The sequence below is a fragment of the Myotis brandtii genome, unplaced genomic scaffold (genome assembly GCF_000412655.1).
Source record: "Myotis brandtii unplaced genomic scaffold, ASM41265v1 scaffold435, whole genome shotgun sequence".
Classification (NCBI taxonomy): Eukaryota; Metazoa; Chordata; class Mammalia; order Chiroptera; family Vespertilionidae; genus Myotis; species Myotis brandtii.
The window spans coordinates 231,709-244,930 of NW_005366635.1; the positions used below are offsets into that span (position 1 = coordinate 231,709).

Sequence of the window (13,222 nt, forward strand, 5' to 3'; positions counted from 1 at the left end):
GCGGGGGGGCGGGCGTGAGGGGGGAACCTGCGCTCCTTGCAGTGCCAGCTGCTTCCAGACCCTCGAGGCTGTGCCTGCTGATGCCCAGGGGACGGCTTTATACACCAAAGTCGAAGGCACCGCACAGAGGCCCTGTGTTAGGAAAAGGATCCTGTCCTCCTGGCCTTGGGAACTGAGAGTTACTTTCGGTCCCTTAGTCCACAGGCTCTCACCCCCAGGACCCCTGGAGCCCATGGCAGACACCCCCTGACAGGATGCCGTGGGGCTGGCGCAGGCTGGGCACGTGCACGGCTCACAGCTCACAGCTCACAGCTCCAAGTCCCACTGGGAGGCTTGCTTCTCAGAGTGTGGGCTGTCCCTTCGTTCAGGAGTGTTGGAGCCAGAGGAGGGCGTGTGCCCTCAGGAAGCCGTGCTAAACCGCTGCTTCCACAGCGAGGGCCAGAGTCCACGTGTTCACGCGACCTCCCCCGCGCGCTCCCGGCTGAGCCCTGCCTTTGCGCGCTCGTCCGCCTGGGCTCCATGCGTCCTTAGAGACCCCTCGCTGTCTGTAACACTGTGCTCTCTTCCACGGACTAGAAGTGCGTTTCTAGTTGTGTTGTTAGAAAGTGATTACTTAGTACAGAGCCTCGAAGACAGGACGAGTTTACACTTCAAGGTTAAGTTGTTCATTCTTCTACACTTGCTGGGTAAGGAGTGTCATGACGTTGGCTCTTGACTGGACTCTAAGTGGCCGGTGCCGGGAAGTCATGGTTCTCAGCTTTCCCTTGTGTCCGGCGCTCTGTCCATGGTGCTGGCGTCAGCAGTGGTTCTCGGTGGGGGTGGAGGAGGGCGGGTGTGGGGTGGAGTGATTGCCGAGTCACCCTCCCTTTCCAGGGACACAGTTGGGAATCACTGGGTAAGAGCAGTTACTATGAAACTCAAGTAGGTGGATGCCAAAGACGACGTTTATTCGTTGTAAACTGTAGCAGGAAATTGATGGAACATTTGGAAGACGTGCTTCAGAGAATTTGAGTGCCGTATAGGTTTCCTCATTAAAAGGGTTATGGGCAGTTCCTTTCGTCGTAAGTCGCACTGTGCCTGTTACGGCGATGACTCGTGTCATTAAAAATAATCATCAAACGTTCCGTATGTCCATGTTGTAACGTCTCCTTCCCATTTCTGGGAGGGGCATCTGCAGGGAGGCAGACAAGTGGATGTTACATTTTGAAAAGCAATTTATAGATTAAAAAGCATTTTTTTAACAAATTTTTTCAGATGATGGTGTTGATACTCAAAGTGGGACAAAGAAAGAAGATCTGAACGACAAAGACAAAAAGGATGAAGAAGAGACCCCTGCACCTGTGCGCAGGTCCAAGTCCATCCTGGAGAGCTGGGTGTGGGGCAGGCAGCCAGGTAGGGCTCGGAGCCTCAGTGCTGGGGGCCTGGGCTGGCCCTCACTTTCCAGGTGCCATCGGTGGCTTTGGGGGGCGGGGTTATGGCATTTAGAAAAATATTACTCAAAATTTTTTATGTTGTAGTAAACCGTACATAATATGTAATCTATGACTTCCGTCCCCCCCCCCCCCCTTTTTTTTTTCACCTGAGGATGTTTATTGATTCTTAGAGAATAAGGCGGGGAGAGAGAGAGAGAGAGATAGGTGAGAGAGAGAGAGAGAGAGAGAGAGAGAGAGAAACACATTGATGTGAGAGAGAAACATCCACCGGTTGCCTCCCTTACCTGCCCCCTTTGTGCTGTGACTGGGGGTCGAACCTGCAACCTTTTCATGTTTGGGATGATGCTCCAACCAGCTGTGCCACCCGGTTAGGGCCAGTTTCATCCCTTTGTTTTTTTGTTACCACCTGAGAATATAGAGAGAGTGCAAGGAAGGGGGGGAGGGGGAGAGAAACATGGATGTGAGAGAGACACATCGATTGGTTGCCTCCTGCTCATGCCCCAACAGGAGCCTGGGATTGAACCTGCAACTCAGGCATGTGCCCTTGACCAGGAATCGAACCCAGCACGGTTCTGTACATGGGCTGATGCTCTAACCACTGAGCAGTGACCTCCTGGTGCATGGGACCGTGCCCAACCAACGGAGCCAAACTGGTTAGGGCAAGAGACAGTGTTTTATTTTGAATTTGGTTTCATAACATGGAAATAATGGGTAGAGATTTTCTCTCTGTCTAGAAAATGTGCTGCTGACAATTACTAACTTTATAATTTTGTGTTGAGAACATTCATACCACGTTTACAGAGAGTCAGTCTACCACGGTGGCTAAGCGTGGTCCTCCCGCGTGTCCTCCTCACCTGGTGACTGTGGGAGTTCTCTGTGCCTCCGTTTCCTCCCCAGGAAACACACAGCCCTGCCGGATGGTGGCTGCGAGGGCTCCCGGTCACCTCGGCTGCGCAGGCTGAGCCCTGGGTTTGCCTGTGGTGCTCGCGGGTGGGCCCTGCTGCCGTGACCCTTCGTTACAGCCTGTGCCCGGCTGCTGAGGGCGGGGTCCTCGTCGTGTTTTCCAGACGTGGGTGAGCTGAAGGAGTGTCTCTCGGTGCTGGTGAAGGAGCAGCAGGCCCTGGCCGTGCAGGCGGCCACCAGCACCCTGTCCGCCCTGAGGCTCCGGCAGCGGCTGGTCATCCTGGAGCGCTACTTCATCGCCCTGAACAGAGCCGTGGCCCAGGAGAGCGCCAAGGTCAAGTGGAAGAGCAGCAGCAGCTCTTTGCCTTCTGTGGACAAGAAAAGGTAACCCCGAGTGAGGACCATCCCGGGCCGCGTGGAGGCGGCTGCGTGTGCAGGGGAGCTGGAGGCTGTGGGGACAGGCCTCGTGGTGTGCGAGGCTTCCTTTCCTCCCCCTTTTGGAGGCTTTCTCTCGTTTGGACCATGGCTTCGCCAATTTGCTCATAAGTAACAGGCTGCAACCTGTACCATTATTTCAGCCTTTGTTTTCTTCTAAACCTTTTTAAAAATTTTTATTGATTTTTAGAGAGAGGATGGGGGAGAGAGAGAGAAACATCATTTGGCTACTCCTGCAGGTGCAGGTGCCCTGCCCGGGAGTGGAACCTGTCACCGTTATGTATGTGTCTGGGACGATGTTCCAACCCACTGGGCACACCAGCCAGGGCTCGAACCTTTTTAAGTTTCTCTTTTCTGTTCCTGAAAGAGAATACTTGTCCTTTACAAAGGGCATTTGGTAAAAGTTTTAAAAAAACCACGAAACTGGAAGTCCCTGGTGAGCCTGCCATCTAAAGAAACGGATTGGCCCCGTTGGGTATGCACCCTTCATAGGGCGCCCTGGATTCAGTGCGCGCCTCCTCTGACCAGCTGTTCCCCCATTGTCCCTGCAGCGCCCGGCCCACAGGCAAAGGGGTGGAAGGACTGGCAAGAGTTGGGTCCCGAGCTGCTCTGTCCTTCGCCTTTGCGTTCCTGCGCAGGGCCTGGCGGTCAGGTAGGTGCCCCGGGGTTGCTGCCTGCGCTCAGGCTCCGCTGCTCTCCTCGCTGTCCCCCCACGTGGCCTGGGCCCATGCCAGGGGTTGTTGATGCCTCCTAGGCTTTGTTCATGACGGAGAAAAGGTCTGTGCTTCTTAAAAATGTGCAAAAACCCCTGCAGGGCCTCAGACCTGACTACTTTCTAGGAGAACAAGAAGTTAGACTTGCTCCTGGGAGAGCCGTAAAGTGCAGAATTGCCCTGGGGACGACTTTAACTTCGGTCTCTGGAGTCCCTGCAGTGGCTCATGGCGAGGAGAGTGGGGGGTTGACCGTGTGGGCGGGGGCCCCTGTGTGAGGGCTCGGGCCGCCCGGGACGGGGTGGCCTCCCTGACGTGCGTGTGTGCCCAGGGGAGGACGCGGACCTGTGCAGCGAGCTGCTGCAGGAGTCCCTGGACGCCCTGCGAGCCCTGCCCGAGGCCTCGCTCTTCGACGAGAGCACCGTGTCTTCCGTGTGGCTGGAGGTGGTGGAGAGAGCGACCCGCTTCCTCAGGTCCGTCGTGACGGGGTGAGTCCGCACGTCTTCCCGCGAGCGCTGCGGCGAGCTCGGTCTCCTCCCCTTCTTCGTAGCTTTACTCCTTTAATTTGTCAGTGACGTGGTGAGACAGTCGTGTACCTACAGAGTGACCCTGACATTCCAGCCCCCGGCACACACCTGGTCGCTGCGGTGCCGTGTGCTCCGTCCTGTGCTGGGCGCTGCCTCCGGGCTGCCTGTAGCTGCCAGGGCTCCGCAGGCGGCTTCCTGCGTGCCCTCCACCCTCTCAGGCCCCTGGTTCCGGATCTTGGCTCTTTTCAGACGTTTGACTTTGCACACCTGATGGACCCAGGAGTGGGCTGGGACGTGACGATGCTTCTGGAATTCATTTTCACACATTTTAGGGTTCGGGGCTCAGCCTTTCATCAAGTATTTGAGCCCCTATTGTGCCTCCCCCTGAGGACGTGCCTGCCATCCGTGAGTGATGGGCGTTGTCTTAATTGGCAACGTAGGACTGAGCGACTGCTCCAGACGGCATCTTCCACCTGCACGCAGTCTCCCGCTGGGCGTGAGCTCTGGTCGGGGGGCCATGTGTTTTGTTAACGGTTTTAAATTAAAGACACACACACATTCAGTACTGAGCCTGCAGCACAGACACACACACACTCAGTACTGAGCCTGCAGCACAGACACACACACACTCAGTACTGAGCCCGCAGCACAGACACACACACACTCAGTACTGAGCCCGCAGCACAGACACACACACACTCAGTACTGAGCCCGCAGCACAGACACACACACACTCAGTACTGAGCCCGCAGCACAGACACACACACACTCAGTACTGAGCCCGCAGCACAGACACACACACACTCAGTACTGAGCCCGCAGCACAGACACACACACACTCAGTACTGAGCCCGCAGCACAGACACACACACACTCAGTACTGAGCCCGCAGCACAGACACACACACACTCAGTACTGAGCCCGCAGCACAGACACACACACACTCAGTACTGAGCCCGCAGCACAGACACACACACACTCAGTACTGAGCCCGCAGCACAGACACACACACACTCAGTACTGAGCCCGCAGCACAGACACACACACACTCAGTACTGAGCCCGCAGCACAGACACACACACACTCAGTACTGAGCCCGCAGCACAGACACACACACACTCAGTACTGAGCCCGCAGCACAGACACACACACACTCAGTACTGAGCCCGCAGCACAGACACACACACACTCAGTACTGAGCCCGCAGCACAGACACACACACACTCAGTACTGAGCCCGCAGCACAGACACACACACACTCAGTACTGAGCCCGCAGCACAGACACACACACACTCAGTACTGAGCCCGCAGCACAGACACACACACACTCAGTACTGAGCCCGCAGCACAGACACACACACACTCAGTACTGAGCCCGCAGCACAGACACACACACACTCAGTACTGAGCCCGCAGCACAGACACACACACACTCAGTACTGAGCCCGCAGCACAGACACACACACACTCAGTACTGAGCCCGCAGCACAGACACACACACACTCAGTACTGAGCCCGCAGCACAGACACACACACACTCAGTACTGAGCCCGCAGCACAGACACACACACACTCAGTACTGAGCCCGCAGCACAGACACACACACACTCAGTACTGAGCCCGCAGCACAGACACACACACACTCAGTACTGAGCCCGCAGCACAGACACACACACACTCAGTACTGAGCCCGCAGCACAGACACACACACACTCAGTACTGAGCCCGCAGCACAGACACACACACACTCAGTACTGAGCCCGCAGCACAGACACACACACACTCAGTACTGAGCCCGCAGCACAGACACACACACACTCAGTACTGAGCCCGCAGCACAGACACACACACACTCAGTACTGAGCCCGCAGCACAGACACACACACACTCAGTACTGAGCCCGCAGCACAGACACACACACACTCAGTACTGAGCCCGCAGCACAGACACACACACACTCAGTACTGAGCCCGCAGCACAGACACACACACACTCAGTACTGAGCCCGCAGCACAGACACACACACACTCAGTACTGAGCCCGCAGCACAGACACACACACACTCAGTACTGAGCCCGCAGCACAGACACACACACACTCAGTACTGAGCCCGCAGCACAGACACACACACACTCAGTACTGAGCCCGCAGCACAGACACACACACACTCAGTACTGAGCCCGCAGCACAGACACACACACACTCAGTACTGAGCCCGCAGCACAGACACACACACACTCAGTACTGAGCCCGCAGCACAGACACACACACACTCAGTACTGAGCCCGCAGCACAGACACACACACACTCAGTACTGAGCCCGCAGCACAGACACACACACACTCAGTACTGAGCCCGCAGCACAGACACACACACACTCAGTACTGAGCCCGCAGCACAGACACACACACACTCAGTACTGAGCCCGCAGCACAGACACACACACACTCAGTACTGAGCCCGCAGCACAGACACACACACACTCAGTACTGAGCCCGCAGCACAGACACACACACACTCAGTACTGAGCCCGCAGCACAGACACACACACACTCAGTACTGAGCCCGCAGCACAGACACACACACACTCAGTACTGAGCCCGCAGCACAGACACACACACACTCAGTACTGAGCCCGCAGCACAGACACACACACACTCAGTACTGAGCCCGCAGCACAGACACACACACACTCAGTACTGAGCCCGCAGCACAGACACACACACACTCAGTACTGAGCCCGCAGCACAGACACACACACACTCAGTACTGAGCCCGCAGCACAGACACACACACACTCAGTACTGAGCCCGCAGCACAGACACACACACACTCAGTACTGAGCCCGCAGCACAGACACACACACACTCAGTACTGAGCCCGCAGCACAGACACACACACACTCAGTACTGAGCCCGCAGCACAGACACACACACACTCAGTACTGAGCCCGCAGCACAGACACACACACACTCAGTACTGAGCCCGCAGCACAGACACACACACACTCAGTACTGAGCCCGCAGCACAGACACACACACACTCAGTACTGAGCCCGCAGCACAGACACACACACACTCAGTACTGAGCCCGCAGCACAGACACACACACACTCAGTACTGAGCCCGCAGCACAGACACACACACACTCAGTACTGAGCCCGCAGCACAGACACACACACACTCAGTACTGAGCCCGCAGCACAGACACACACACACTCAGTACTGAGCCCGCAGCACAGACACACACACACTCAGTACTGAGCCCGCAGCACAGACACACACACACTCAGTACTGAGCCCGCAGCACAGACACACACACACTCAGTACTGAGCCCGCAGCACAGACACACACACACTCAGTACTGAGCCCGCAGCACAGACACACACACACTCAGTACTGAGCCCGCAGCACAGACACACACACACTCAGTACTGAGCCCGCAGCACAGACACACACACACTCAGTACTGAGCCCGCAGCACAGACACACACACACTCAGTACTGAGCCCGCAGCACAGACACACACACACTCAGTACTGAGCCCGCAGCACAGACACACACACACTCAGTACTGAGCCCGCAGCACAGACACACACACACTCAGTACTGAGCCCGCAGCACAGACACACACACACTCAGTACTGAGCCCGCAGCACAGACACACACACACTCAGTACTGAGCCCGCAGCACAGACACACACACACTCAGTACTGAGCCCGCAGCACAGACACACACACACTCAGTACTGAGCCCGCAGCACAGACACACACACACTCAGTACTGAGCCCGCAGCACAGACACACACACACTCAGTACTGAGCCCGCAGCACAGACACACACACACTCAGTACTGAGCCCGCAGCACAGACACACACACACTCAGTACTGAGCCCGCAGCACAGACACACACACACTCAGTACTGAGCCCGCAGCACAGACACACACACACTCAGTACTGAGCCCGCAGCACAGACACACACACACTCAGTACTGAGCCCGCAGCACAGACACACACACACTCAGTACTGAGCCCGCAGCACAGACACACACACACTCAGTACTGAGCCCGCAGCACAGACACACACACACTCAGTACTGAGCCCGCAGCACAGACACACACACACTCAGTACTGAGCCCGCAGCACAGACACACACACACTCAGTACTGAGCCCGCAGCACAGACACACACACACTCAGTACTGAGCCCGCAGCACAGACACACACACACTCAGTACTGAGCCCGCAGCACAGACACACACACACTCAGTACTGAGCCCGCAGCACAGACACACACACACTCAGTACTGAGCCCGCAGCACAGACACACACACACTCAGTACTGAGCCCGCAGCACAGACACACACACACTCAGTACTGAGCCCGCAGCACAGACACACACACACTCAGTACTGAGCCCGCAGCACAGACACACACACACTCAGTACTGAGCCCGCAGCACAGACACACACACACTCAGTACTGAGCCCGCAGCACAGACACACACACACTCAGTACTGAGCCCGCAGCACAGACACACACACACTCAGTACTGAGCCCGCAGCACAGACACACACACACTCAGTACTGAGCCCGCAGCACAGACACACACACACTCAGTACTGAGCCCGCAGCACAGACACACACACACTCAGTACTGAGCCCGCAGCACAGACACACACACACTCAGTACTGAGCCCGCAGCACAGACACACACACACTCAGTACTGAGCCCGCAGCACAGACACACACACACTCAGTACTGAGCCCGCAGCACAGACACACACACACTCAGTACTGAGCCCGCAGCACAGACACACACACACTCAGTACTGAGCCCGCAGCACAGACACACACACACTCAGTACTGAGCCCGCAGCACAGACACACACACACTCAGTACTGAGCCCGCAGCACAGACACACACACACTCAGTACTGAGCCCGCAGCACAGACACACACACACTCAGTACTGAGCCCGCAGCACAGACACTGTGAGGTCACTGCCGTGTCCTCTCCCACAAACAGGGCCTCCTGTGGTCCCGGCGCCTAAGGACCATGGGCTTGGCTCCCCGCGCGCCGTGGGCTGGGGCCTGTGGGTGTGGGGGTAATTTCAGAAGTTGAGCTGTAATGGCGGTGCTGGAAGACCTCCCTTCCCATCTTGGTTAAGAAGACGTGTCACTTACCATTTGGAAACCAGGAAAAGTTAACGTTACTTCTTAGATGACGGATAAAAATCAGCGCAGGCCTATTGCCCGTAGACTCACGGTGGTTCTAGAAATTGACCCTTCAGTTGGGAGAGGACTGTTGCTACTCGAGCCCCTTCCCTGTCCCTGACTCCCGAAGGCGCTCTAACCACTCTCCTACGCGTGATGTGAGTAGAGCACAGGTGAGGTTGTACTGCGGGAATTGGACTGTGTCTTCTAATCACCGACAGCACCCGGTGCGGCGCTTTCATGGGAGACGTGTCTCTGATGGAATTTCAGCAGCGAGTCGAGTCTCAGCACCGTGGTTCTCGGTGTGAAGAGTATGCGTCTCCCTGGGAGAGCCGTGAACATCCTGCGTTGTTTAGCATGTTCTCCTGAAGCTCCGCCTCGCTTTGTTCCTGACCCTCTGCTCTGATTTCAGGGATGTTCACGGGACGCCTGGCACCAAGGGGCCGGGCAGCATCCCCCTGCAGGACCAGCACCTGGCCCTGGCCCTGCTGCTGGAGCTGGCTGTGCAGAGAGGCACGCTGAGGTGAGGCGCCGCGCCCCGCGTTCGGGAAACGCCTCGCGGAACCTCTGGTGTGCGTTCTGGCGTTTCACCGACTCCTCTGTGGTTATAGCCAAGAGCCCTTTCTTTCCAGGGCTCTCTGTTCTTCACACCGGGTGCACTCAGCTTTGTTTACTTCCTGTTTAGTGTTCACCTTTCTAGTAGTCTCAGAATTGTTCCTTTTTCTTTTCTTTTTTTATAAGAGAGAGAGGAAGGGAGCCCAGCAATGTGACTCAGTGGTTGAGCATTGACCTAGGAACCAATAGGTCGCCAGTTCGATTCCCTGTCAGGACACCTGCCCCATCTATAGGCTGCCTCCCTCCTGCCCGCCCCCCACTGGGGATCGAGCCTGCAACCTGGGCATGTGCCCTGACCGGGAATCGAACTGTGACCTGGTTCATAGGTCGGTGCTCAGCTGCTGAGCCACGCTGGCCCAGCGTGCTTTTGTTTTTGACAGGCTATTGCCAAAAAAAGTTCATCTGCTTTTCTAGAGAATAAAGGTATTTTCTCTTTCAGCCAAATGCTGTCGGCCATCCTGTTGTTGCTTCAGTTGTGGGACAGCGGGACTCAGGAGACGGACAACGAGCGGTCCGCGCAGGGCACCAGCGCCCCCCTCCTGCCCCTGCTGCAGCGGTTCCAGAACATGCTCTGCGGCAAGGACGCCCCTCACGCGGAGGGCGACACCCTGGTGAGTGTCCTCACGAGGCTCCTCGCTTCTTGGTCATCCTCAGAGCTAGGCTTCTGCAAACAAGGCCAGAGCACGTGTCCGTGGGGGTGGTCGCCGGTCGTGGGTACGCGGAGGCTGGTGGCCGAGCATGCCCTGGGTCTGACCCCTGCCCCGGCCGCTCCTGGAGGTCCTCCCTGAGAGCCGTAGCCGTTCCAGGGGAGAGCTGCCTGATTCTGGTGTCACGAGGCGGCCGTGAGCGAGGCTGCTCCGCCCTCACAGACCGAGGGTGAGTGAGGCGCCAGCAGCACCAGCTCTTCTCCAGCAGGTGCTGCAGTTGGTGACAAGAAGTGGGTTTTGTTCCAGTTCTCAAAGCCGGTCGTGGGGCAGCGCCGTGTTCCTGCGAAGCTGCTCTGGGTCCCGAGGCCCTTGGGATGCGGAGCGCGCGGTGCCAGGCGTGTCACGGCTGCGTGTGCAGGGGGTGCAGGGGCGTGTCAGCGCGCCAGCGACGGTTCTCACCCGATGGCGGAGGGCAGGCTCGCCGATGGGGAATCACTGCCTGAGGTGGCCTGTGCTTCCCTTCCAGCTGCTGTCGGGCCCTCTGAGCCCCAACGAGAGCTTCCTCCGGTACCTTGTCCTCCCGCAAGACAGTGAGCTGGCCATCGACCTGCGACAGACGGCCGTGGTGGTCATGGCCCACCTGGACCGCCTGGCTGCGCCCTGCATGCCGCCGCTGTGCAGCTCCCCCACGTCCCACAAGGTTGTTCTCGATGGCCCACGTCAGTGCACCCCCAGACTCCCGTGTGTGGTGTGGTGTTGAGGGGGCTGGCTCAGAGCCTCTGGCTCCACGTTACCCTTCCCGCCTCTTTTTTTGTTTGTTTAATGTATTTTTATTGATTCCAGAGGGGAAGGGAGAGGGAGAGAGAGATAGAAACATCAACGATGAGAGAGAATCACTGATCGGCTGCCTCTTGCACACCCGACACGGGGGGTGAGCCCGCAACCCGGGCATGTGCCCTGACTGGGAATACCACTGTGACCTCCTGGTTCATAGGTGCACCAACCATGGAGCCACACTGGCCGGGCCGCGTGCACTGCTTTTTCATGGGCTCTGAAAAGTAAACGCTGTGGAAATAGCCACTCGGTCACTTGGTCTTGTCGGTGGACGGGCGACGTGGGTGTGCCGAGGGGCTCCGTGCTCTGAGTCGCCCGCTCTGCACGTGCTCGCTCTTTAGCTTGCAGGGCCTCGGTTCCCTCACAGGGCGCAGGCTGCACCAGCCTGCAGCGCCCTTTCTTTTGGCCGAGAGAGAGGCTCTGCTGCTGCCCTCAAGAGAACGTGTGCTTCCTTTGCCACCTCACAGGGGTCTGTGCAGGAAGTCATAGGCTGGGGGCTGATCGGATGGAAGTGCTACGCCAACGTGATCGGTCCCATCCAGAGCAAAGGCCTGGCCAACCTGGGCGTCACGCAGATCGCCTGTGCGGAGAAGCGCTTCCTGATCCTGTCGCGCAACGGCCGCGTGTACACGCAGGCCTACAACAGCGACACGCTGGTGGGTGCCTCCTCCGATGCCCAGAGGTTGTAAGCGTCTGTTCGCTGCCTGTTACTCGTTACGTTTAAAACCTTCGTCACAGCCTTTTGTCACGATCGTGAGGCAGACTCCCTTAGCTGCCACGATCAAGGATCCTCACGGTGACACTCCCGACTGAGGCTCCCACTCATAACCTGCCTCGCAGGGCAGGCTCATGGGACGGGCCAGGCAGGAACCAGGAGGGCGTCCAGCCGGGGGGCGGTGGCAGGTCGGGACGAGCGAGTTCCTGTCCAAGGAGGTGCTCTCCGCCTCGACTGAGTGACCGCTGCTCAGGCAGCCTGATCCTGCCCAGAGCGCTGGGAGGCCTCCATTGGCGCTGGGAGGCCCGGGTCCTTCCAGGTCGTTGGGGTTGATAGGGTGGGCAGCGGACCGAAGGGAGCGTGCTGCTCCTTGTCTGGCTCACTCACTGGTCATGTCTTCCTCTGTTTGTCCATTAGGCCCCACAGCTGGTCCAGGGTCTTGCCTCCAGAAACATCGTGAAGATTGCAGCCCATTCCGACGGCCACCACTACCTGGCCTTGGCCGCCACTGGCGAGGTGTACTCCTGGGGCTGCGGGGACGGCGGCCGGCTGGGCCACGGGGACACCGTGTACGTGCAGCCACCCTCTAACCATGCTCTCCGTGTTTCCCAGCGACTCTGACATGCAGGGCTGGGCGGGAGACGCTGCCAAGGGTGCCCAGCACGGGCTGGCATCTCCCCCAGCTGCAGCACTTGCGGCTCTTGTCCCCGCTTTCACCACGCTCTGCACCCCGTGGAGTGTTCTAGAGCAGAGCCCCAGTCCTGTGTCTTCAGCGTGACGAGGTCCCCTCCTAACTGAACTGTAGTGTTGCTTCCTCAGGGTCAGAAGTCAGTCATTGAACACCCCGCTGTGTGGGGCTGTGGGTGACGGGTGGTTCAGAAGGCCAGTCTAGAACAGCTCTGTGCGTCCTCACTGTGCGTCTGTGACAGCACCACTTCGCTCTTCCCGCTGGATGCTGGGCTTGGCATTGGGCGCTCGCTTAACAAGCACCAGGGAGGTGTTGGAGGGCTCTATTCCCTCCTCGTGGCAGGAGGCAGCAGCTTCTCTCCCCACAGGCCCCTGGAGGAGCCCAAGGTGATCTCCGCCTTCTCCGGCAAGCAGGCCGGCAAGCACGTGGTGCACATCGCCTGTGGGAGCACCTACAGCGCAGCCATCACCGCCGAGGGGGAGCTGTACACCTGGGG

The 13,222-nt window shown here is 58.0% G+C and overlaps 1 protein-coding gene across 1 annotated transcript in view; it reads left to right on the forward strand.

The window, feature by feature from the left end:
* LOC102251931 (E3 ubiquitin-protein ligase HERC2) overlaps nucleotides 1-13,222 on the forward strand; it is an 86,271-nt gene that overhangs the window by 3,988 nt on the left and 69,061 nt on the right. The window contains 10 exon segments of the mRNA XM_014546210.1: nucleotides 1,255-1,392; nucleotides 2,501-2,720; nucleotides 3,323-3,423; nucleotides 3,813-3,969; nucleotides 9,640-9,750; nucleotides 10,282-10,453; nucleotides 11,016-11,189; nucleotides 11,791-11,979; nucleotides 12,456-12,607; nucleotides 13,094-13,222. The exon segment at nucleotides 13,094-13,222 is cut by the window's right edge and continues 26 nt beyond it. Coding sequence (XP_014401696.1) covers nucleotides 1,255-1,392; nucleotides 2,501-2,720; nucleotides 3,323-3,423; nucleotides 3,813-3,969; nucleotides 9,640-9,750; nucleotides 10,282-10,453; nucleotides 11,016-11,189; nucleotides 11,791-11,979; nucleotides 12,456-12,607; nucleotides 13,094-13,222 — 1,543 coding nt within the window.